The sequence below is a fragment of the Ctenocephalides felis genome, unplaced genomic scaffold, assembly GCF_003426905.1.
Source record: "Ctenocephalides felis isolate EL2017-DRISC unplaced genomic scaffold, ASM342690v1 CF-g0.4_SCAFFOLD_01886, whole genome shotgun sequence".
Classification (NCBI taxonomy): Eukaryota; Metazoa; Arthropoda; class Insecta; order Siphonaptera; family Pulicidae; genus Ctenocephalides; species Ctenocephalides felis.
The window spans coordinates 161,895,695-161,922,202 of NW_020538040.1; the positions used below are offsets into that span (position 1 = coordinate 161,895,695).

Sequence of the window (26,508 nt, forward strand, 5' to 3'; positions counted from 1 at the left end):
ATAATCCGAATATAATAAAAATGCTATTGGCCTGTAATATTTATTAAAAGTATAACTCAATTTTTGTTTTATGAAATGTTTGAATTTAAAAAAATATTTTGGAGACATTTTAAATAGAATATTTATGATTTTGTTTTTGACTATTGTGACAAATAAAGCATAGGTAATGTGATGTACATATTTAGCATATGACACACAAACTTATATTATATTATGTATATTATATCCTGAAAGGTTTTTTGAAGCTGTATATATATATATATATATATATATATATATATATATATATTCTAATGATCAGGCATAATATTTAATAATATGAATAACTAAATTAAAAATTCTTTGAATATTCAGTATAGACAAATAGTTATTTTCTATTTCTTTTCATTCATAAAGTTTAACATTAATTATAACAACGTGTTTAAATGATTATGTCAAATATTAACTATTATGATACACAATCCTTGTAAAAATAGTGACTAATATAATATTTATATAATAGTAAAATTTATCCATATTTGTAAAAATATTAGCTCATTTGTGTAAAAATACAATAACATTTAATATATTTATTATATGTATTTTTAAGAAAAATTAGATATTGTCTTGTGAGCATTAAAGATATATTATCTGCATAAATTATGTTGGTATTTTAACATCAGGCACTATACACAATTATATTAAATTTATAATAATCTATAAATAACACTTAAGTACTATTGAATTATAACAAAAGTTATGCTATAAAAATACTATCTTAAATTGAGCAAACTGGTTTATATGCATGTTATGAAAATATTTTTTTTACAATATCATATATTCATCTTCATCATATATTTATCTTCATTCAGTTATATATATATATATGACTATAAATATATACAAAAATAGATAAAATTTTCACGTCTTTGTATGCAACGATAACGACATCATCAATCTCTATGAGCTACACTTTGGCACGAAGAGTTCAGCCGCGATGGCGAATTAACATTACGCTATTACGCACTAGGTATCGGGGTAGAAGACATTCATTATAAAACATACAATTTAGCACTATTTGCTACACAATATTTACAATAACTTATACTAATAATTTAGCAATAAACAAATACCAACAAAATGTCTCTTATGCGGATATCACAGTCACGATCTCCATTCGTTTAAATTGTTTTATTATATATGCTGATATTATATGTATATATATATATATATATATATATATATATATATATTTACATATATTTATATTCCTATGTATATATGTGTTACATATGGCATGTATTTCAGTGAGATTTGTTTTAATTTTATACTAGTTGGTTGGTTGTAGCTTTTGATTCTTCCCAATTCTTGACCATTTTCAAAGGATAACATAAAACTGCAGACACAGTGAAGAGGGCTCCGGATAGATAAAATGACGCATCAAAGCTCCCAGTGGCGTCCATAAAAATACCTATAAATGAAAATGAAATGCAATACAAGTCATATCGATGAATGTAATCTTATTTTAATAACATAGTAAAGCAATTACCGGCAATTGGTGGTCCGAGACTAGAAGCGACGCCCTGGAATAACATGAGAATTCCAAAGGCGTTATTCAATTTCTCCAAACCCATTAAGTCTACGACAAGAATTGATCTAAGCGACGCAAAGCAAGCTACAAAAATAACATACCATAATGTAAGAAATGTCTAGAATATATCAAAATTGTTTTATTCAAATGCAATTGTTTCTTACCAATCGATATGCCGAAAATGCAGCAATATGCGTACTGGTATGCAGCAGTATAGTACAGTCCACTCAATAAAGTAGCGACACCTCCCATCGTCAGTGTTATGTTATTAATCCATAAAACATTTACGCTAGTATTTGAAGCCAAAACCCCGCATATCACCCTAGTCAATGTGTTAGATATACCAATAGTTGATAACAACCAAGCTGTTTCATCATCGGTCATTCCGCTGGTTTTGTTTCTCTGAGCAATATATAGGAATGGTATTAAGTAACCCATCATAGTAAAGAAACCACTGAAGGCGAGCAAAAGGAATGACGGCGAACGCATCAAGTTCATATCTAACATGGTAGCGAGAGTTCGACGGAACGCTTCTGGGCAAAGCTTGCAAGAAGACTGTTCTTCGACATCCGCCCGAGTAGGTAATCTAGTTACGGACATGTGGTATCCAATAGAAGTCGTACTCTGATACTGTGGAAGCCTAGCTAACGATCCACTATATAAAACATCATCTCTGTACATGGGACGACTCGTTTCGGTACCAGTTATAGTTCCACGTCTACTTCGGTGTCCGTCTTTGGTCGAATCACTTGCACGGCGCCCGCTAAGTGTACGTCGCCTAGAACCAGCGCCAGAAGCTTGTCCATTAATTAGAGGAGATCCAACTTCTTCATCTTCACCAACGGGACGAAGTTCCTTCGGGTCGATTCCTATGGACTTGGTAGTAGAAGCTAACGAACCTCGCCTTTCAAGATTTGCTTGGCTGCCCAATACTGCGTCTGCTGCTGTTGGATACTGCATATTATTATTGGCTCCGATCCAGGTACTTCGGGGTGCTGAAAACGCTTGGGATTGATCTGCCGCTACTCTATTTACTGATCCTAACTTCGATGCATTTGCTCTCTCAGGTTTGGGCGTTTGACACATAAGTACTGGCTTTAATGGACGATACGACATGGCACAGAGTATACAACATAGTACAAGGCCTAAAAATAATATATAATAATTATTATCAAACAAAATATTTAAATAGTATATATACAAGTTATCACTTACATGCTTGTATTAACATAGTTGTACGCCAACCAAAATTACTTAAACAAAGTGTGATGAGAGGAGAGAAAAGAAACATTCCGACTCCAGAACCGCAAAGAGAAATTCCAGTTGCTAACGCACGCCATCGCTCAAAGTAATATCCCACTGTTATAACCGACGGCATATACAGAAAACAAAATCCTAGGCCTATAAAATCAAATAAAATTAAAAATAGTTTCAATCAATAATATTGAGAGTGGGCGTTATTCCAATCGTAATAATATTTATATAGAATTGAAAAAGATTACTTCAGTTATCGTAAGACTAATCAATAAAATACTAGCCTCCAACGACTCCATATGAAACGAAAAGGAATTCTACACTCGTTGCAAAGTAGGATACCATAAGACCAGAAGCAGCTAGTAAGGCACCGACTAATGATACTCCACGGAACCCATATCGATTCGCAAGACCACTAGCAAAAGGACCAGCCATCAGATAGAATCCGGAGAGCAGCGAACTGATAAGGGCTACTTTAGCTTTACTTGCACCAAATGAAATTTGGATCTCTTCAATTATTGGTCCGATACAGAACACAATACCGTCCACTATCATGTTGCTCATGAATGATGCGGCTACTATGACCCAGCCCCATCCTCCATCAGGAGGAACTATTACTGTGGCAGTCGCGACTGGATCAGGTGTGTTTAAAACTGGTCGCATGCTTTCTTCGCCGGATTCCATTTTGATCTGTAACAAAAAAATAGAAAAATTATAATAAATAAATTTTATTCGAAAATATATATTATGGTAATAATAAGACATGGTCTTTTTAAGATAATATAACTAATCAAATGACCATTTTGTATTTTATGCTATAATTGTAAGCCCCAATATTGCTTAGCTGAACATTTAAAATCATGAAAAGTAGATGAGGATCATCATTGTCTAAAGCATCAATATAAATTTATGATATTTATTTGATGATAACATCCGAGTTTGACAAAGTTAATATACGATGAAACCCGACATACAAACGATAGCATTGAGTAGTAGATGATTCTATCGATTCGGTTTACCAATACAATTGTCACAATTAATGACCTAATAGAGTACGAGCAGATCAACAGGTTGGGACTCAATGTGGTGCTTCAAATTAATTTATATACATTTTGTATGTTTAATTGTTGTGTCTATTATAGTAGATAGTTTTATATTAATTCTTATTAACTATAGATATTATTTTATACATAAGAAAAACATAAAATTTTCTCAAATATAAAGTTGGATTAAATTTTAATGATCGATTGGCAAAAGGTTCGACTTCCAATAATATGTTGATTGATTTGAATTCTATTTGGATGTCAAAGCAGGAGCTATAATAAACTTCATAAAACTAATAAACTAGCGATTTTCTCTCAAAAATATTGGTACTTTTAATGAAAGCCGATATTATAGTTTTTATTGCTTATTTATTGGTAAGAGGTTAGAATTCATGCTCATAGTTGATGTTATTGGCCTGAAACTTTTGCCGAATCAATGTAGATAACTAGTGATCCTTGTAACGAAGGCATTTCTAAGGATGCTGTGGTTGATTTCGCGAAGAACTACGGCATATCAATTGTTTGCTGAAAGCATTAGACAACGAGCTAGGTGATCTTTATTGGCATTTCTGTCATCCCAGTGAATAAGTGGTTAAGTCGAATTTTGGCAAAAATGTCTCTGAGAATGTTCTCTGAAAGTATATATTAAATTGAAAAACTATTTAATAGAAACAAAAGATAATGAAGTGCTTTATATAAAACTGAAACCACAAATTTCAAGTATGCGATATTACACAAATAATAGAACTTTAAAATCAAGCATTGCAAAATAATGAAAATTGACTTAACCACTTATTCACCGGGATGACAAAATATCGTTGATAGTAACGAAAAAAATATTATCAGCATATTTTATTTATTTGAATCATTTTATCGAAATGAGTAAAAAAAATCGTTATGCTTTTAATATTGTAATATGTTTTAAAATTTGACATACGTGAACTAAATTATTAAACGAATGATAATCAAATAAGTAATAGCAAGAGACAACTTTATAAAACATTGAATTTTATGATAATCGATATTAACTTTTGATTAGAGCTATGGGATTTCAATTAGAGGTCCCAAGTTTGACACCCGCTACGGGCAGCCTGATGTCAAGCAGTAGTGACATTAGTTTTCTCTTGGAAGTATAGTGAACAATATATTTCCAAGTGAAAGTAACCCTTGACCATTAATGCTGCATCAATAAATAATTTATTACTATCACAAAAATTGTAATAATAAAAATAGAGATAGGACAACTGTTTGGGCAGTCATCTATAAAACCAACGTAGTAGGTTGGGTCATATAAAGGTTACTGTTCAAATAATATAAATAAAAATAATATAAAAATAAAAAATTCTTTTTCCTAAAATAGATAATGAAATTTCAACATTATATTACAGTAACAATACTAGCAAATGTTATAAACAAAAAGTTGTAACAATATATAACACTTCTAGGAGGATTTACTAAAATTGCTTTGCTCTTCTACTATTTACAGAAGTAATATAAATACACACGCTGTATATAAATAAATATGAGTATGTAATAAAACCAAGTGCAATATCACGCAGTATAAAAAAGGTCAATACTATTCTCAAGATATATTAATCGTGTTTTTGAAAACAATTAGTCATATAATTAAATATATATTTATAATCATTTACCTGTCGCCAAATGTTCAGTTCCGTTTAAAATACCATAAAATGTTATTAATAAGTGTGAAGTTATTTATGCATTATTGATGAAGTTATAAAATTGTTTTATTAATAAAAATGCTAAAATTATTATTTGATAGATTGCTTTATTATAAAACTGGCTTTTCTTCACGTTCGAATAGAATCCATTGTTTCTGAAACTGTACTGTCTTCGGCAAATAAATCAAAATCACTATTTGACAATTTATTGTTAAATCATATTGCAAAATTCAATGAATAATTAAAATCCATTATGAATACAACCCATTGAAATTTATATTTAAGGAAGCAATGTTATGAAATATAAAACAAACGAAATAATAAATTATGTTAACTTGATCTTCATATTTTTTTAAATGTTTATCAAAAAATAATTAATCAAACAGTCAAGAATATTTTTTACAATAAGATACGCTACCTATTTCCAGGAAAACTGATATTTCTATTAAGTTAGTAATTTGTGTTAAATTATTTTTAAATTATTTAAATGCTTTTAACAGTTTTTTTAAGATGTTATGAATAAAAATATATTTCAAACGCACATTCATACACAAAAATACTTTTGTAAGCAATAATATGAATGAAAACAAACAAAATAATAAACAAGTTAATTACGTTAATGTGTTCTTCATATTTTTCAGTATGTTTATCAAATATATTAATTATTTACTGATTATTAACAAGTCAAAATAATATTTTTTACAATACGATGTGCTAAGCGTTTCCAGAAAAATAACATTATTTATTGTTTTTAGAAAAATCAAAATTAATTGTATTTCTTATATTTTTTGAATAATCAACATTTAATTAAAATATTAATTTTTATTAAATTATTTTTTTATCTAAATTTTGATGTAATCAATACAAATATATTTAAAAATCATAGTTATACATAAAAATACGTTTATCCATTTAGCCAATAATTTTTTATGAAATTTTTATTACTGAAGACTAATGTTTAAAGAGCAGCAATAATAAATACGCCAAACTTTCCAAACTAAAAAATCAGGATGAATCTTATTTCTTATATTTTTTGAATAATCGTCATATTAAAATATTAATTTTCATTAAATTCACTATTTTTAAGGCAATGCAATTATTAGATGTCAATGCATGACAGTTGTAATTTTTACTTAAATTATTATATAAAAAAATTCTGATGTGATGAATAAAAATTTATTTTAAAAGCATATTTACACACAAAAATGCGTTTGTCCATTTAGCCAATTATTTTTTATGAAATTTTTATTACTGAATTCAGTCTGCATTAGTGCTGCTCCTTAAACATTAATATTGGAATATTAATGTTTAAGATGCAGCATTTAAAGACGTCAAATTTGCTAAACCTGCCAAACTAAAAAATCAGAAATAATCGTATTTGTCATATTTTATTTAATAATTATCATTTAATTAAAATATTAATTTTCATTTAATTTTTTTTATCTAAATTCTGATGTAATGAATAAAAATTTATTTCAAAAGCATATTTAAACACAAAAATACGTTGGTCCATTTAGCCAATTATTTTTTATGAATTTTTATTATTGAGGATTGAAATGTTTAAGGAGCAGCATTAACGAAGACGCCAAACCTTGAAAATGTTTGTTGCAACGTGTTCAGGATTGTATATGCATTTTCCGAGAGCATTCGCATTATGGTATTTAGCATCGGCAAACAAACTGTACGACGTTACTTCATTATTTGCATAAATCATGACATATGTTCAATCTTCAATTAGTATAAGTTAAAACGAGACATGCAAATTGATAAACTATATTAAAACATTTTTAATATAAATGTTTTAGATTTTTCTTTTCCATTACGTCCTTTACGCGACTTTGAACCTCTTCCTAAATTGTATCAAATATTTTTAGAAAATTAATTTTGAAATTGTAAATTCTGTATACAAATTTTAAATATTGTAACAAAATGTTATTGTATTTGCAATACTTTTACATAAAGCAGAGCGGGGCTTAAAGGTCCGCGGATAAACCGATATCTAAAAATCCAGTGAAGTTCAAAATTTTGTAACAATATTTGAAAGTAGAGGGAAAAAGGTATAACCAGCCATCACCTTGATTCCTACAAAGTCGCTGTCGGGAGATACATGTTTGAAATTCCTTAGAAAAAGTATTTTCCTTCGTTAGATTTTTTGGTTGTGTACACTGTTGTTTAGTTTATGAGACCTTAAGATAATTGATTTTTTTCCTGGCAAAGATGTAAAAAATAAAAAATAGCAAATAACAAAGTAAATTAAGTTAAATAAAGCAATTTTACAAGACATAAATTAAATAAATAGTTATTCTAACTCTGCTGATGAATATTTCAGGGTTATTTACAGTGTTCCATTCAATTTATATTTTGCATTGATTGAATATTGTAGCTATTATTTTGTAAAATTCTTTAAAATTAAAATGAGTCATTGGACTTTTTTGACCCTTAGATGATCCAATTTACTCCGTCCCTAAAAACAACATACAGATTATTCTAGTAGTTTTTTCTTGATTGTCTTCTAATCATTTACCCTGATGTCTTAAAAAGGTCCGCGTCGAGAAATCAGCAAATTTATGAACCCGCATGCTAAATAACAATAGCGTCACTACAAATAAGACTAAAAAATGATACTAAATTATTGTTTATTTATAAAATATTGCACGTGTTTGTTTTACGTCAAGTCAGTACAAAGTGTAAATCGGTGCCGGACAGGAGTTTTAATTGCGTTTTGCTGACAAATCGCTGCACTCACTTTTGTTCAGCAACAAACTCGCGAATCTTTCATTAGTAGGGTCCCTGGTGTAACTTTAGATCCGAAGAAAAATGGATTTTTTTCGGAAAACATACACATACACACACACATGTAAATACATCGAAAAATTTTCCATGCTATTTCCATACAAAGCTTTGATTGAATTGCGCACTATCCAAAAGTTAATATTAAGAGCTAAAACTTTTAGAGAATTTTTTTTATCAATTTGGAGCAATAAAAATTGATCATTCATTTGTTCGCTAAATCATATCTAAAAAACATTTTTAAAATTTTTGAAAATTTTTCAATGCTATTTCCATACAAAACTTTGATTTAATTGCGCACTATCCAAAAGTTAATATTAAGAGCTAAAACTTTCAGAAAATTGTTTTTTATCAAATTTGAAACCATTTGAAACCATTTGGGAGCAAGGAAATTCGAAAATCTCCATATTAAGGTAAGGACCACCCTAATATATATAATCACGCGCCAAGTCCGTGAGTCAAACTTAAGTCAATTTAAGAAAATTTTGTGAGAGAGGTACAATTTTCCACGGTACACAAACGATCAATCTCCAATAGAAAATATATTTTTAATCTGTAGTTCCTAATGAACATCGCTTCTGCTTGATGCCAGAATGACCAGAAATAAAAATAATAAAGCGGCTTTAAAATATATTGACATTAAAAAAAGCTGCATAATTAAAATATTCAATTTATTTATGTCATGGAAATTTAATTGTATATTTATCAAAAACAATTACTATTAATACAAATAGTATTAGTTATTATTGAATATTTTTATCTTGCAATTAATTCTATTGAAGTAGAAGTAACACTACTTCTGTTATTTAACTCATTATATTGCCTTTAGATTTACTAGATGCCTACTAAGGACAGTTGTAAATTATATTTTGAAAAAAAAAACAATAAGTTCTAAGTTGAAAGTATCAGCAGACTAAATATGAGTAAACTATAATTATAAAGTATACTTATATTTCAAAAATTGGCTATAGAAATTGGTACTATATAATAATTTAAAATAATACAAAAAATGCATTAAATTTACAAAGTGTCAAATTAAAAGAAAACACTATTATTTCACTATTAATTTTATGTTTTGAATAAAATTATTTTAGTTTATCACATTTTACTGAACCCTATGAAGAATTCTAAACAATGTAAAGTAGTAACTTATGAACCTGCTTTTATTTAATATTTACTAAAATCTTCTAAATTAGCTTTAGGAATTGTCTCTAGAGACGTTAAACAAAGTAAAAATAATGCTAGTAAATATCTGTAAAATGTTTTAAAGATTGATAACAAATAAATTATTCAATTATTTATTCTAACAAATTATTATATATCAGTTATTAAATTTTTTACGTCATTCAACCAATGCAAAATATAAAATTCATGGCATAAAAATTATATTAAGGTCTCACTTGAGGAAAACTTAATAACAGTGCTCATAACCAAAAAAAAAAACAACAACAAAAGAAAATACTTTTGTCGTGGATTTTTCAACATTGCCGTTTGTCTTCCGATGACGACGTCGTAAGGGTCAAGGTGATGGCTGGTTATACATCTATTTACCTCTACTTTCAAATATTATTGTTGAAAAATCCTCAACTTTACTTGCTTTTAAGATATCGATGGTGAGCCTTTAACTTGAATATTTAGTGTTTTAATATTACTACAAAATTAGTAACAAGCAATAAAAGTAAAGTTACAGGTTTATTTAGTAAATTCTGTTTCGAAAGATACTGTAATTTTCCGATCACTTGTAATTTACACACGGCTTTCCGAGCTTCTGAAAAATGCTCACCGGCTACTTATCATATGACAAACTTGTGCAGTGCGTTTGGTTCACGAGCTCACGATTTTCGCAATATAAACAAAATACTAAACAAGGAAATATAAATAAAGTGACAACCTGTTTTATGCGTGTCAGAAATCGAATAACGTATTTATGTGCTTGTGTTCCAAGTCATGTAAAATATTGCTAAGAAAGCGCATTTGCAAAGAATGCAGACTATCTGATACAAATCTATATACCAGTAAAAGTAATATGCTCACGGCTCAGAAATGCAAACAGAAATATGAACAGAATCTAAATTAAATTAATTTATAAATTATGCACTTATTCAAGACGGGCGCACGCCCACTCGAGAAGAATATACCTGTATAGAAGTGATACACTTACATATAGGTAATATATATAATCACACGTGCATATTTTTTCATACACTCAAACACACATACATACATATATATATATATATATATATATATATATATATATAGGATAGGGCGGGGCACAAAGGTCCACCCTTGACTAGACCAAAAACGACTTCGAGCAATTATATTGTGAAAATTATGTGACAATGTGACCAAACCAATTATGTGACAACAAATACTACATATCGAACAAGCAACTATCGGACTATGTTCAGTAAAACTTCCAGATAATTCATCATCAATTTCCAGAAATGTGTCTTTTTTGCTGTTTTTCAAAAATTTGTCACCTGGTTCTTTTTGCCCCTTGAGGCGACCAGGAGGAAAACAGGTCCAATCGTCCAATTTCTTATTTTTACTTTTAAAGACAATTTACGTAATAATAGCTACATCATTCAACCAATGCAAAAAATAAATTTCATAGCATAAAAATTATATTACCTTAATATATAATATTACCTCGCTTGAGGTAAACTTAACAACAGTGCTCACAACCAAAAAAAAATAACAACCAAAAAAAACTTTTGTTGTGGATTTTTCAACAATTCCGTTTATCCTTCGATGCCGACTGTCGGATCAATGTGATGCCTGGTCATACATCTATTTCCCTCTGCTTTCAAATATTATTGTTGAAAAATCCTCAACTTTAATTGCTTTTAAGATGACGATGGTGGGCCTTTAAGCCCCTCTCTACTATCTTACTATACAAAATTATTACAAAATTATATTACTCCTAATATTCTTCACGAATGTCAATTGAATCAATTGAATAACTTCTAATGGTTATCGTCTTTTGACCAATTGTCCTATAACTAGTTATAATATTATTCGAAAATCTTAGCTTTCAAAATATAAGTTGGTGATTCAAAATTTAGTCATTGAATATTTGTAACTGATATACTGTGTAAAATATAAAACAATAATAAGAAAATGATTCAATCTGCCCGAATAGCGATGATATAAAAAAGTGCCATAATAAACAAGCTCTTACATAGAAATACTATAACACGTTATATTATATTTGTATTCGTTTCTATAGAACCAATAAATATTTAAAATAATGATGTTGTTTTTAAAAATATGGTGATAGTGATTTTTATATTTAACTATTTTGTGCTTTAGTGTTTTCTATACGGTGTAAGCTATAGCTGTATAAAAGTTAATATATCTATGTTTCCAAAGTTCAAGTAAATGAACTTAAAATTAACATTTCATCAGCGCGCTTTCCAAAATTTGCAATTTTATCGAAAACACTGATTTTACTATAACAATAATAGTGATGTTAATGAAATATCAATATAATCATGATTGCCACCGAATTACAAATTAAAATATGAAAATAATAAACAGTAGACAATAATTGCTAATTAAATAAAAAATTTAAACAATTCAGATTGTGACAATGTTCACTTACGTTTAAAAGATGTATAAATATAAATAGAAATCGGTTTAATACCAATCATGTTATTCAACTCCAAAAAATAATTTGGGAGATACAATATTCAAAAAGTCAATTAATTCTTATCGCAAAAATACTACAATATTAAAATAAAAAAAAAACAAATTTGTCGAGCACGCTTATTGTCCCAGTACGTCATGCCTAATCTGTGCCCGTACATGATTTTATATACAAGAGAGATGATAACCTACATGATTATTTGCGTAATGCGCTAATCAATTTGAGTGGAACGATAAAGAGTTAATCAGTCATCATACAATATTGATGTCTTAGTGTCATACAATATGACATCAGTCGAAAAAAGCGGCAATTAATCATTTCGCGTCTGATCTGTGTAAACTTCTGCCTATGGAACAATTGCGGCGTTCGCAATGGTAAAAAAGTGCCTACATCGCTGATATTTTCGCCGAAAGCTTAAAGGATAAAACAAACAAGAAATGATTTTGATTCCATGAAAATAGACTCATTTGATCAGTAATTAAACTTGGTGTAATAAAAAATTAAACAATAATTCAATATATATTATTTAATTGAACCCGTACCGCTAAGGTTACCAACCAATGGGGCTCGCCCTCCCCAGGGGGTCCCAAAGCTGCAACATAAGGAGTGTAGAGCTATTACCAAAGTATTAATTCCCGAATTAAATAGAACTTGTTGAAATGATACGAGAATATGGATTAATAAAGAATGATTTTTTACGTATATTCATTAGCAAACTCCTTGATAACAGAGAACTATCCAAGAAGATTGAAAAGAAAAGCGCCACTGGATTTAAGTCATCAACTCTCCTGATAAAAAATGGAAATGACTTAGGCATTATTTATAAGAAATTATTTTATAAGTAAGTAGTTAAAATTATATAATTATCAATAAAATATTGTTAATATTATATCGAATGGGAAAACAACTATTGAGTTGTTTTTCCAACATGCCCCTTTAGTATACATTGTCCCTTTACTGCCGACTATTGTAAATTCCACAAATTTATTAAATGTCCTTAACTGGGCAGTTATAAATAAAAGAAATAATAAAAAAATGCATCATGTTTTATATAAATTTGCAGCCTGATAAATACATAATAATATCAGTTGAGGAGGGCGCTGTGCAAAAAGGTTGAAACCACTGCCGTACGGTAAAAAATATGTGAATTATTTCACACAATGCAATAATACGATTTTTTGCTATCGATTATATACAGAAGAATTGTATACAAAATTTTCCAAAACTTTAATTATTTTTAATAATTAAACCACTTCTCACAGGCCTATAATTTTTCAAGGTGTTCGGTTTGACTATCAACTCTATCACAATGCGGAATTTTATCAAAATCGCAGAAAATGACAGTTGAGGTTCTCCTTGTAAGTACAAAATTATCACGATTACATAAGGCCCATCAGGTTTCAAACATGCCCCCAAAAATAACACTGTTAAGTTTGAGCTTTTGTGAATAATGTCAATATTTCATCTCTGTCTTTGATTCCAATATTCTAACACAAAGTATCGAATTTTATGATTATCTCAAATTATATAATTTTTTTTTTCAAAAAAATGTAAAAGCTCAAAACTAGTTTTTGTATATAATCCTGAGCTCCAAATTTATTTTCAAATTTATTGTGGCTAGGGGGTAGGTTCGCAGCTTAACGCTGTTTCGTTTAGCGCTCTTTTATTTAAATCTAGGTTTTTAAGGGGTAAATGTGGAAGATGTCGAAGAAATAATTCAAGAAGCAGCGCAGTCTTTCTAATGATGAGCTCAAGAAGAAAACTAAAATGTTGACGGCCATAATTCAGAGGAATAGAGTTCGATGGCGTTTGTAAAAAGAAGTTTGTCTACCATAACTGAAATAATGAATCAATTCATTGAAAATAATCGGAATTTAGACAGAAGCTCAAAAGTAAGGCGTAGAGTTAGAGATGCTCAATCCGTTTATGAAGAACTTTTATGAGACGCAAAAAAAGCAAACAACATTAGGTGTTTTTGTCACAAAAAGGCAGAATGCTGAAAACGTGGAAGGCTAACTAAATATGATTGTCTTAAAATTTTATGTTTTTTCAAGAATATTCTTTATATTATTAAATTCCCGTAGGGTAGTTATAGTAATGGGCCGAAAATCGAAAATGAAAATTTTTGCATTTCTCGACGTTTTGAAGGTTTCTGAACATTATAGCATATCTCAGAAAAAATGGATGTGTGTATGTGTATGTGTTTTGTATATCCGCATTTTTTCGTCCACGTTTTCGGGCGCACGGATCAACCGATTTGAATGGTTCAAAAAACATTCGATTTCTATTGATACGGTTCGGAAATACTCGAACATTTCGTTACGGTTCGGAAAGTTCCAGCAATTTGCCTTAAGGCACGATGCCATTCATACACCCACCTAGTTTATATTTTGTTTTTATTTTTGCAAGAAATAATAATGTGGTATTAATTTGTTCTTCAAGAAATAAATGTTTGGTTTTATTTTTATTAAAAAACGCACTTTCTAGATTTAATACCTAACCAATTTCCTAGCCTTCTTGCCCTAACCCCAATATTTCCATGTAAAAAAACCTCGTTTAGCGCTGTTTCGCATTACGCTCTACTTTAATGGAACGTATCCCCCGCGTTAAACGATATTACTGTGTGTAATATAAAAAGTAATAGTTTGATATTATTTTCTAGTACAAAATCAGTCACAAATAAAAAAAGTAGAACTGAAATCTAATAACTGAAAAATTTGTGAATATATTTTTGCCGGTTATATTATTATTCCAATCCAGAATTATCAAGTAAGTACATGTATTGTAAAAAGAGTTTTAAAGTTACCTTTGCCCAAAATGACAGCTGTCTTACATAAAGGCAAAAAGAAGCGATAAAAACTGTAAAATGTATATATTTTGTACCCCACGTATGAAATTGAAATATAATTTCATTAAAGAAAAGTTATTATTAAAATTGTAAAGTATTGACATGAGCCTTGCCGTAATGATACCATTGTACTGGTGACTTGAAAAAATAAATATGAATATTTACTACTATTATTATTATTGTCATTTAACGAACTATATTTCGACAATGTATACGAAACCTAACAAAGCGCCGGGCGCGCGCACGTGTCGCGACTGCTGAGCTCGGACCCGCAGGACCACGTGCTTTTTAAGAGACGCTGAAGACAACTTAATTTTTCCCGATCATTAACGTCGCGTCGTCTAATACAATGTTTTCGTAGAAAATGAAACATTTTCAGATGAAAACATCTATGTACTGTACAATGACTTCTGCTCATTATTGTGTCAAAACCGATAAGCAGAACCGACTGTTTTGTATAGCTATCTGCAGCTATAATAGATATATGACAATGCAAAATGCAATGCGAATGCGATAATTGAATTCATTAATAATAATAAAATAAATTAATAAAAAACTAATATACATAACAAATTTATAACATATATACATATAAATCTAAATAAATAATTATGTAACAAATGTATTCTGAGTGGATAATAGATATTAATTTGGAAATATGAACAAGCAACACTCTTTTTTGCACTAATTTATTAAATAATAATTTTCACAAACGTTTCGAGACTAGGTGTGTCTCATCACCAGTGTGTTATAATTTAAAATTTAAAATATGGAAACCTAAATTAGCATTTTGTGTTATCCATTACAACAGAGGCAGCAGAGGACAGTATATCGAGCGACTTGTAATGGATAACACAAAATGCTAATTTAGGTTTCCATATTTTAAATTTTAAATTATAACACACTGATAATGAGACACACCTAGTCTCGAAACGTTTGTGAAAATTATTATTTAATAAATTAGTGCAAAATAGAGTGTTGCTTGTTCATATTTCTAAATTAAAAAATAATTATGCATATATATACAAGGGTGGTCTAAAATGTTTCCGACTTATAGAAATTTTTTCTTAATTTTATTTATTGTAGAAAAAAAATTAAAATGTAAGAAAAAAAATCTCTGTAAGTCGGAAACTTTTCAGACCACCTTTGTATATATTAGGTTGTCAAATATCTCCCTTCCGCTTTTTTGCTCTTGGTTTATAATACACAATACACAATTATTTATTTAAAATTATACGTATATATGTTATAAATTTATTATGTATATTAGATATTAGATTTGTTATGCATATTAGATACAAATATCTAAAAATGTATATCTAATGTATATCATACTATATGTATTCATAAAATCTTGCTAATCTTATCAGTTATCTAATTCACTTAACATATTAATTGATTAAGTTTCAATAATTAAGGCAACAAGAGCAACAAGAACATTCACTATTATTTATTATTTTCAGGGTAATTATTTTAATATCTAGAAATGATCATTTAGTTTTTAAATTTCAAAATAATTTTTACCCAGAAAAAAACTGAAACGAAAAAATATTATAGTTGTAAAAAATATTAATAATATATTATTGTATCAAATCATATATAACATTGTTTAAAAAAAGTGGTATCTAATTTTTCAATTAAAATGTACTATAAAAATATATACGTTTATATGTATTTTTAAATAAACAAATATATATATATATATATATATATAAATAAATAAATATATATATATATATATATATATATATATGTATATATCGTTTATTTGAAAGTATATATGTTCTACAGAAATAAAAGGAAAAAGTAAAGTATGATTAGCTATCTCTATAACTGTCACCGTATGACTTTTACAATAATCAAAAGATAGAAGTTCAAGAGATCATTTGTATTTAACTTTGCAGTTTAATGATAATAAAATACAATCATTTATGTACTGGATTTTGAGAAATAATTCAGAAAATTTAAAAATTAATAATCACGTTGTGTTCTATTAATATTTAGCATATTGGTTTAATATAATTTTATATGGGCAGTTTATGCGGCTCTATTATAATAGTAATTATAATAGAACAGTTATCGTGAAATTTATAATTTACGCACGATTTATGAACGTCAACAAGTGGGTGTTAAAATATATCAATAAAATGGATCAGATAATATTATCACTCATTTACAACCTGTACCTTGTTAAAGAGCGATATAATAATGCACCTTATTAGCACAATACTGATCTAAAAAAAGGATAATAATTTAAAATTATTTACCTCTTTTTGGTCCTCATTATTTTCCATATCTTTCTCCATTTTTTGTACTTTAATTTATTTTGTTCGATTTCAATTTTTTATCTTTTCAAATTTTTAGTATTTGTTAAAGGTACGTCACAGTCGAAATCAAAAACTTGATGAAATTGAATAAATTTGAAAAGTTTAAGTAAAAGGCACATAAGTTCAACAACAAAAACACCCGCACTAAAACGAATCACTATCTTGTACGGCGAGTCAAGACCGACTGACCGACTGACTGACGGGCGTCAAGCGACTGATAGACCCATGGACGGATAACGAAGCAGTGCTCTCCGCGACGCGTGCTTTTGCTTTGGGAATCCACTCGGTGGGATCCAGTTCGATCCTCCTTCCAACCTGATATGAAGGTCTATCATCCCAAACGCACCTGATAACAGCTGATGGACGACAAATCGAAATCCAAAATCACCGCACGCGCTCATTATCAAACGCGATCTCATCATATTCCTTCATAAAATAGTTTTTATTTTCAATAAATCGTTGAGTGGAAAACAGCAAAACTGTAGCCAGATATTGTAAGTGCGTCCTAACTGTTCACCATCATTTCAAATAAAATCATCATCATCAATTTGTACATTTGCTAACCTAAGAAGTTTTACTTGAAAAATAATGTTGTTTATTTATTTACCTTAGAAGTTTTACTTCAATTTTTCTTTATTATTATTTATTTACCATAAAATTCGCACATTTGCTAACCTAAGAAGTTGTACTTCAAAATTAATTTTATTTATTTATTTACCTAAGAAGTTTACTGCAAAATTTTTTTATTTTTATTTATTTTCCATAAAATTCGTACTTTATCATCCTAAAGAGGTTTTACTTCAAAAGTAAAATTACATTTTACTTATTAGTATTTAATTTCCTGATTGGTAAAAATGAATCAGAGGAAATGCTTCATCTCACAGTTTTTTCACAACAATTTCATGGTATTAGTACAATAAAAAAATCTGTTCAGACTTAGGAACTATTTTGAATATTTTCATTATTGATTTTTTTTACATTTGGAAGTTCGACAATTCGATAGCTTTTACATTTACAAAGTTTGAAAACAGTGAAAAACAGCGAAACTGTAGCCAAATATTGTAATTGCATCCTAACTGTTCACCATCATTTCAAATAAAATCATCATCATCAATTTCCTAATTGGTAAAAATGAACCAAAGGAGATGCTTTAACTCACAGTTTTTTCACAACAATTTCGTGGTGTTAGTACAGTAAAAAATCTGTTCAAACTTAGGAACTGTTTTGAATATTTTTATTATTGTTTTTACATTTGGGAGTTTGACAAGTTCGATAGCTTTTACATTTACAAAGTTTGAAAACAGTGAAAAACAGCGAAACTGTAGCCAAATATTGTAATTGCATCCTAACTGTTCACCATCATTTCAAATAAAATCATCATCATCAATTTCCTGATTGGTAAAAATAAATCAAAGGAGATGCTCCATCTCATTGTTTTTTCACAACAATTTTGTGGTATTAGTACAATAAAAAAAATCTGTTCAGACTTAGGAACTGTTTTGAATATCTTCATTATTGTTTTTTTTACATTTGAAAGTTCGACAAGTTCGATATCTTTTACATTTACAAAGTTTGAAAACAGTGAAAAACAGCGAAACTGTAGCCAAATATTGTAAATGCATCCTAACTGTTCACCATCATATCAAATAAAATCATCATTATCAATTTCCTAATTGGTAAAAATGAACCAAAGGAGATGCTCCATCTCACTGTTTTTTCACATCAATTTTGTGGTGTTTGTACTATAAAATAAAATCTGTTCAGACTTAGGCACTATTTTGAATATTTCCATTATTGTTTTTTTACACTTGGAAGTTTAACAAGTTTGATAGCTTTTACATTTACAAAGTTTGAAAAGTATTTTCTCAGTTTTCATCTTCCCGTAGGGTAAGTTATAGTAATCACAAAAAATCTAAAAAGAAAATTTATATATATCATTACCTTTCCAAGTTTTCTGAACATTTTGGCATACCTTAGAAAATATGGGTGTATGTGTGTGTGCGGAAACAAATTTTTGTCGGTGATTTTGTGAACACGGATCAACCGATTTGAATCATTTAAAAACAATTGATTTGTATTGACTTATTAGTTTTTGGCAAATGCAGATCTAGATGTTTCAAAGATACGGGCAAAAAGTGTCAGAAATTGTAAATCAGTTTTCGAGAGAACGGAGCGTCTAATTTGAATTATTCAAAAAACGTTTTTTTTATATTAACAAAATGAAATACTGATAATTTGGAGAGGCAAATCTAGCGGTTTCGGAGATCTAATAAAAAAGCAAAAAATGCCATTTTGCGGTCAAAAATGATCACTATACGTATGCACATCAAATTATGATATATTTTATAGAGATTTTAATAATAAGGACAAATCCTGTTTACATTTTTATGAGTTCCGTACCAATGTTTATCCGTTTCGACGCGGTACACACTTGCTTAAAATCGAAAAAATTACACATTTTTTAAAAAAGTACAATTTTGAAGTTTTTTTTGAAATTTAATTTTTTGTACGGGACTTCCAGCAATTTGCCTTAAGGCACGATGCCATGCACCACTAGCTGTTTTCATAATTTATGAGCTCCTATTGAAATCATGAAGTAGGAATACAACACTTTCTCCAATTTACTGGCAGAATAAAAATATATACTATATTACCATTTGGATATTGGTGCTTTTGCTATAAAAATATAGAAAAAATATATTCTTTATTTACATTTCAAACATTTTATCCATAAGCTAATATATCTGATTCCATATTGAAATAATATCGGTTTCTTTAAAAGGTTAAGTAAAAGAGATATAACGAATATTACAAGTATTATATTAACGTTATAAGTACGATATATAAAGATAACATTAAAAAAATATCAATGATTTCTTGCTCTCAATTCCAGTAAAAGTAGAATTATCTGATGCAATGAGATTATTGCATTTTTTCTTAATTAATTTTTCAGCAAATTTGTTGGTAGAGCTTAGTTAGTAAGTAAAATCGAATATCAGTCCAGTGACTAGACATCTCAATATTTATGAGATATTTGCAATAGTAATCAAAATTTTCTAAAGCATCCTTACTCTTCTACTGCATAACATCTCAAAAGCAGACAACAAATCTTTTAACACAGAAGCTAAAAATTAATAAACATAATTTTGTTTAATTAGGACCAGGTATTTTAAGATGATTTGAACAACAAATAATTATCTACAATTTAAAAAAATCACTGTTACTAAAACCTATATAATTTATGTTTTGATCAATATTCGTTTTAAACTTATATGATTTAATGACGGATTATCGTAAATGTTTACAAAAAAATTAATTGCCATAAATTTAGACCAAAATGCGTGGGAGTATGGCTGGGTAAAACTGTTTTTTTAAGAACGTTGAAGTTTTTCTACCTGTTAGTGCGAGATGAGAAAAGTTTGTCGAATACTGATTTGTACCAGAGATTCTTAAACTTTTATTGGAAAAGAAGTTCATAAATATTTTAGTTGGGGATCAATATGAAATTGAATACTTTAAATAATACATAAAATTGGTTACGGGTTAATTTGATATTTTACTGCGATTTGTAGAGAATATTACTCATGATATGTAGAAGTTAAATTGAATGATATCTTGAATCATCTTGCTAGATTTGTATTATTTTTTATATATCTTGAAAATTTGTCTGATATAAATGTAATGTTTGACAAATATGTGCGAAATTAAATATAATATAATAAATAACACTAATATCAAAACTCCTTGCGGCACATTGGTATACTTTCACCTTGTAAATAAAAATAGACTGTTTAATCTTTTGTAGATCTTAATATATTACAAACGTAAACAACCCTTCATCAAATTTCTCTATTATTAAAAAAACTACATAATTAGTTAGTTGCGTCAACATGTGAGGTCAAAAACAACTAATTCTCTCAGAAATTAAGTATCTCTTCGTATGAGATATAAGTGCATGAAAATCTGTAATGCAAGTCGATAACACACTGAGTTTGCATTATCGAATTGTTACATAATCACTTGATAGTAAGATTTTGCAAAGTATCTTTTGAAGAGCATTTCATGAGTCTTCATGAGTTCGAAAAACTGACTTTTCACGTATAATACATAGCAATGCATTTGGTCGCGTATTTTTGTGTTCATTACATAATTTTTATCAGCGATAGAATAGTTTTCATATCTCGTATCCAACAAGTGACGACAAATACACATCCAGTGAACGTGGTTTGAACTCCAATTTCGAGTCAAAAGTAGACATTTTTGTAATGTTCAATCCATTCATAATATCGTTAAATTTTTACTCGGAAAGCATTTACTCCAACAGATAAGCATTCCGTTGTCTAGACTTCTAGGCTTCGATGGCGAGAGTGTCTTAATTAGACATCGTGTGGATTGGTTTCTTCATTTTCAATGTATCGGAGATAGTTATTTTATTTGTACGCGATCGCGCATCTGATCCTACATGGCTGAGCAAATAATGATTATTTATCTAAAGCTCTTCCAATAGTAGTAAATAAGACGTGTTTAAAACGCACGACGGCATAATTCATATAAAATTATTATCGGAAACTATGATTTACAATAAACGTTTGCGGCAACGCTTTTAGTGTTAAATTTATAATAGGATTTAAGTTAAGAAGAAGAAAGAGTTAAACTACCGTTTGGTTTTCTTCACACTTTCGGACACGTGTGGGAATTTCGAACACGAAAAATTGATAAAAAATATTAAGACAAATAAAACATCTAAAATAAAATTTATAGATCTGATAAAATTATCAGTAAATAATAAATTACGAAATAAATTAAAAAAACGAACCCATATTGAGATCTATTGATGTATTGACGATTGATATATATATATATATATATATATATATATATATATATATATAAATAAATTGTTGGGAACTATTATGTATTTATTATAATATTTTATGTTATCCCAACTTCATTAGGATAAGTTTGTAATTTTAAGTTTTAAGTTGGTCCCAAATCCAGAATTTATATAAAACTTTTATGAATCGACCCTTATTGTACCAATAAATAAATACATAATATGAGAACTACTCAACAATATACATAAGGTAGGGAGGGGCACAAAGATCCTATTTGAATTTGAGCAATGATATTGTGAAAACCAAACCAATTATATCACGACAAATAACACAAATCAAACAAACAAACAACTATCTAACTATAATAGGTAAAATTCTTATCATTGTAGAAATGTGTTTTTTTTGCTGTTTTTTTTAAATTTGTAATAAAAATGGGACGGCCAGGTGACAAACAGGTCCAATTATCTTATTTTTAATTTTTAAAGCGATTTTACAAAATAATTCAGTGTTACATTATTCAACCAATGTGAAATATAAATTTCCTAGGTACATTTTCTACAAAGATAACACTGTATATAACCTTGATCTGGTATTTTGTCAGAAATATTTATCAGTAGAGTTGAAATAACTATTTATTTAATTTATCTCTTGTAAAATTGCTTTTCATCTTCATTTACTTTCTTATTTACTATTTTTGATTGTTTACACCCTTGCCAGGATAAAGGTTTAGTTGTTCCTTTTTACCCCAACACGTGTAAGCTTTTATAGAGGTATAAAAAAATCTTTTGGATCTAATTTAAAATTAACAATACATTTCATAAAATAATTAAATCACATCTATTTAAAAATTATATTAATGTCCCAAAACTGTGCTCACAACCAAAAAAACTAACAATGAAAGAAAATACGTATCCTGTTTAATTCAATAAATAATTAAAAAAATTCTATAACTAAATTTTATTAAAAAATCAATATTTTTTTATTATTCAAATGATTTAAAAATAATATTAATGTCCCCAAACTGTGCTCACAATCAAAAAACTAACAACGAAAGAAAAAACGTATCCTGTTTTTCAATAAATAATTAAAAAAATTCTATAACTAAATTTTATTAAAAAACAATATTATTTTATTATTCAAATGATATGAAAATGTATGTAATTCATTAATAGTGGAATTACATTTTCAATTCTTTCTGTTCAAAAACGGAAAAAGATTTAAATAATAATTGCACAATCTGAAATACGAGACATTATGCAAGTAGCAAGCTACGTAAAATTTTGCATACTCTGTCACGATTACAAAACATCACTAATCTTAAGTACGCATTCAATTAAATTTCAAACAAATTAATTTCTTATATAGTTTTATCGTCTTATCTTGGCAAGCAAGTTCAAATTAAATGAAACAGTACCTATCTACTACAAATACTACAAAGTTGACTAATCTAAAATTTCGCACGTGGTGAAGCATCTGTTTACAACATTCGCTTGCAAATTGTGCATAAACATGTATCAAGTACATGACCGTTTGTACATGAGAATGGGCAAATATTTTTATACAATCTTGTAATTTATATGATTTGATTGCGGTTGTGAAAAAATGATGTAAATAATTTGTATGCACAAGTTTGTGTGTTAATGGAATAATTATACAAACATGATTATTTTTATAATATATCAATGTATTGTAATAAAGTTAAGATCTATCGATTGAAGTAAATAGAACAGTTTGAATGTTTTATTGCATAAAGGTGTCTCTATAAAATAAGTGATTGCTCAAAAACTATATTTTATTTATATTTTCTAGCATACGAAAACATAGGTTCAAATATACAAAAATATATAAGTGAACAAAGTTGTGTGCACTAAATTTTTCTTCGTCGTTTTAGAATATAATTTAAATAAAAGTTTAGTGCTTGAATTTCAAAGCTTTTTGATCGTGCTATAGTTATAATGAATTTTGGTAAATAATAAATTTATTTTAGTATTTTAATAAATATGTCGGATTTTTTTCATATCCTTTGATGCAGTAGTTTCTAACCTTTTATGCACCGCGCACCCCCCCCCCCCCGCTCTAATAAAAAAAAATGTTGTGCCTCCTTTAATTTTTACAACAATTTTATTTCATAAATACTCAATTGATATTGTCAGACTACAAATTAATATGCAATATCATGTAAAAATATGCATGAAATATAATTATTTTTAGTTATTTAGTTATTTTTTTGTTTATTTTTTATATTTATTCAAAAGTTTCGGTTTATTTTCAAATATAGTATTTTGGAAAGTGCTGTACGCGTCTCCCTGCTTTAATGATTACTTTTAAAATAGCAAGACCAGTTTTAATAACACTAATATAATGACAAATGTATATATCTCAATACTAATTATTAAACACTTGTAATTTAGTATATCCATAGAAACTATAATCGGAGAAACCAGAATTTTAAAGTGTTGTATAATAATATAAAGTTGCTAGTAATTTAAATCAAATTTGTAATTTTAATATGAATGTAATTTGGATTTTTTTTTTTGAGTGGACACTTAAAAATGTAGTCAGCATTGCACAAATTAAGAAAAAAATTAAAAATGTATTTAGATATGTGTTATAGATTTAATATAAAAAATAGCTATAATAAATAAATAAATAAATAAATATAATGAATAATTATATGCAATCAAAAAAAAATTATATAATGTCATAACAAAAAATGAAATTATATAATGTCATAATCAAACATAAACTGTCACAGCAAAAACTTTTTGCGAATTTTTAAAAACTCAAGAAATGTTTTCAATTTTATGTTAAATCGCCACTCGATTTAAGTCATCAATTTTTCTGATGAAGATTGAAATAACTTAATTGTATATAAGAAAATAGTTAAGTTTATATTATTATCATTAAAATATTGTTAATAATATTTTTAATGAATAAAAAAACAACTATTGAGTTGTTTTCCAAAATGTCATTATAGAATACAATGTTCCTATTAAGGCTGACAATTGTAAATTCCATAAATTTACTAAATATCCTTAACTAGACAGTTGTAAATATAGCAGTGAATAAAAACATTGTTATAAATATGATATTTAAAAAAATAGGTATTGTAATAAAAATGCATATAATGTCATAAGAAAAAGTAAAATTATATAATGTTATGGCTGTCACGACAAGAAATATTCGCGAACTTTTAAAAACTCTATAAATGTTTTCAATTTTGTGTTAAATCGCCACTCGATTTAAGTCATCAATTTTCCTGATGAATATTAAGTAACTTAATTATTATATATAAGAAAATAATTAAGATTATATTATTATCATTAAAATAATGTTAAAATTATTTATAACGATTGAGATAACAAATATTGAGTTGTTTTTTCAACAAGTCACTATAGTATACAGTGCCCTCATTGAGGCTGATAATTGTAAATTCCACAAATTTACTAAATGTCCTTAACTGGGCAGTTGCAAATATAAGAGTGAATAAAAAAACATATACTGTGTCACTATCTTTTATATAATTTAGACACCTATTTACAAAAACATTTGTTTTATTTTCCGTCGTTATCAAGCTTTTTACATACAAGAGCATCGAGATCTCCGTCATCCAGCGCAGCTTGCAAATCATCACGCTGTTCGTCACCCGACATCGACTTTGGCTAAAAATCCTATTAGAATCCAGATTGGTGAAAAATATTTTTTTTGGCACACACCACGAATAAAATGCTTCCGATAACTTCAAGAACTGACATTTATATGAACCATTATACGATTTAAGGTTACTGTTGTTTAGACAACACTCGGAATGAAACAATGATTGTTGTCAATAAGAATTGACTCATACATATCCCGGCGACAAAACATTATCGGTTGCCAATACGTCATAAAATGCTTTATACAAATACATTAAATGTTACATACGCTTTAATAATACGCTCGCATTATATAGAAATCATTTGACACCCAGAAACTGATCGCATCAGTGACTAATGACCCCGATTGTGTCTTATCCGTCGTTGAATGCAGTTCCTATGACATTAACGATGCATCCGAAATGGAATAATCTAACGAGCGCGAATTAACAAAAAAAATAAACTTGTATGATTGAGTCATATTCTGATTTATATAGTAGCAATTTGTAGGTTGCTGTCAATACAAGTTAATTAAATACCCTGTCCATTGCAGGTCGTAAAGCATTTTGAAAACACATTGTTTTCTTATCTTCTACCTATCTCGATGGAGCACTCAACAGCAGGAGAAAACACACAGATTAATAAAAATCTTAATAATAATTACAATTTATATCTTAATAATAATCAATCTAATAAGTAAATATAATTATTTGTACACCCTTTTAATAAATGTAGGGTAGAGCGGAGCTTAAAGGTCCGCGGGTAAAGAAATCCACCACCGTTATCTCAAAAACAAGTAAAGTTAAGAAATTTTTACAACAATATTTGAAAGCTGAGGGAAAAAGATGTATAACCAGCCATCACCTTGATTC

At 28.2% G+C, this 26,508-nt stretch overlaps 1 protein-coding gene across 2 annotated transcripts; it reads right to left on the reverse strand.

Annotated features, from left to right (window-relative positions):
* Positions 1–1,236: 1,236 nt before the first annotated feature.
* On the reverse strand, positions 1,237–25,708 carry LOC113377688 (monocarboxylate transporter 14). Of its 2 annotated transcripts, none has more exons than XM_026618080.1 (6): positions 25,589–25,708; positions 3,109–3,514; positions 2,786–2,971; positions 1,735–2,715; positions 1,529–1,654; positions 1,237–1,450 (listed from the first exon to the last, which is right to left on the reverse strand). In XM_026618080.1, exons 1-6 carry the CDS (start codon positions 25,652–25,654, stop codon positions 1,305–1,307), a joined length of 1,911 nt encoding a protein of 636 aa, XP_026473865.1. In that variant the 5' UTR covers positions 25,655–25,708; the 3' UTR covers positions 1,237–1,304. The 2 variants fall into 2 exon arrangements, with proteins under 2 accessions (XP_026473865.1, XP_026473866.1); XM_026618081.1 differs by lacking the exon at positions 25,589–25,708 and adding an exon at positions 17,107–17,377.
* Between the last annotated feature and the right edge of the window lie 800 nt (positions 25,709–26,508).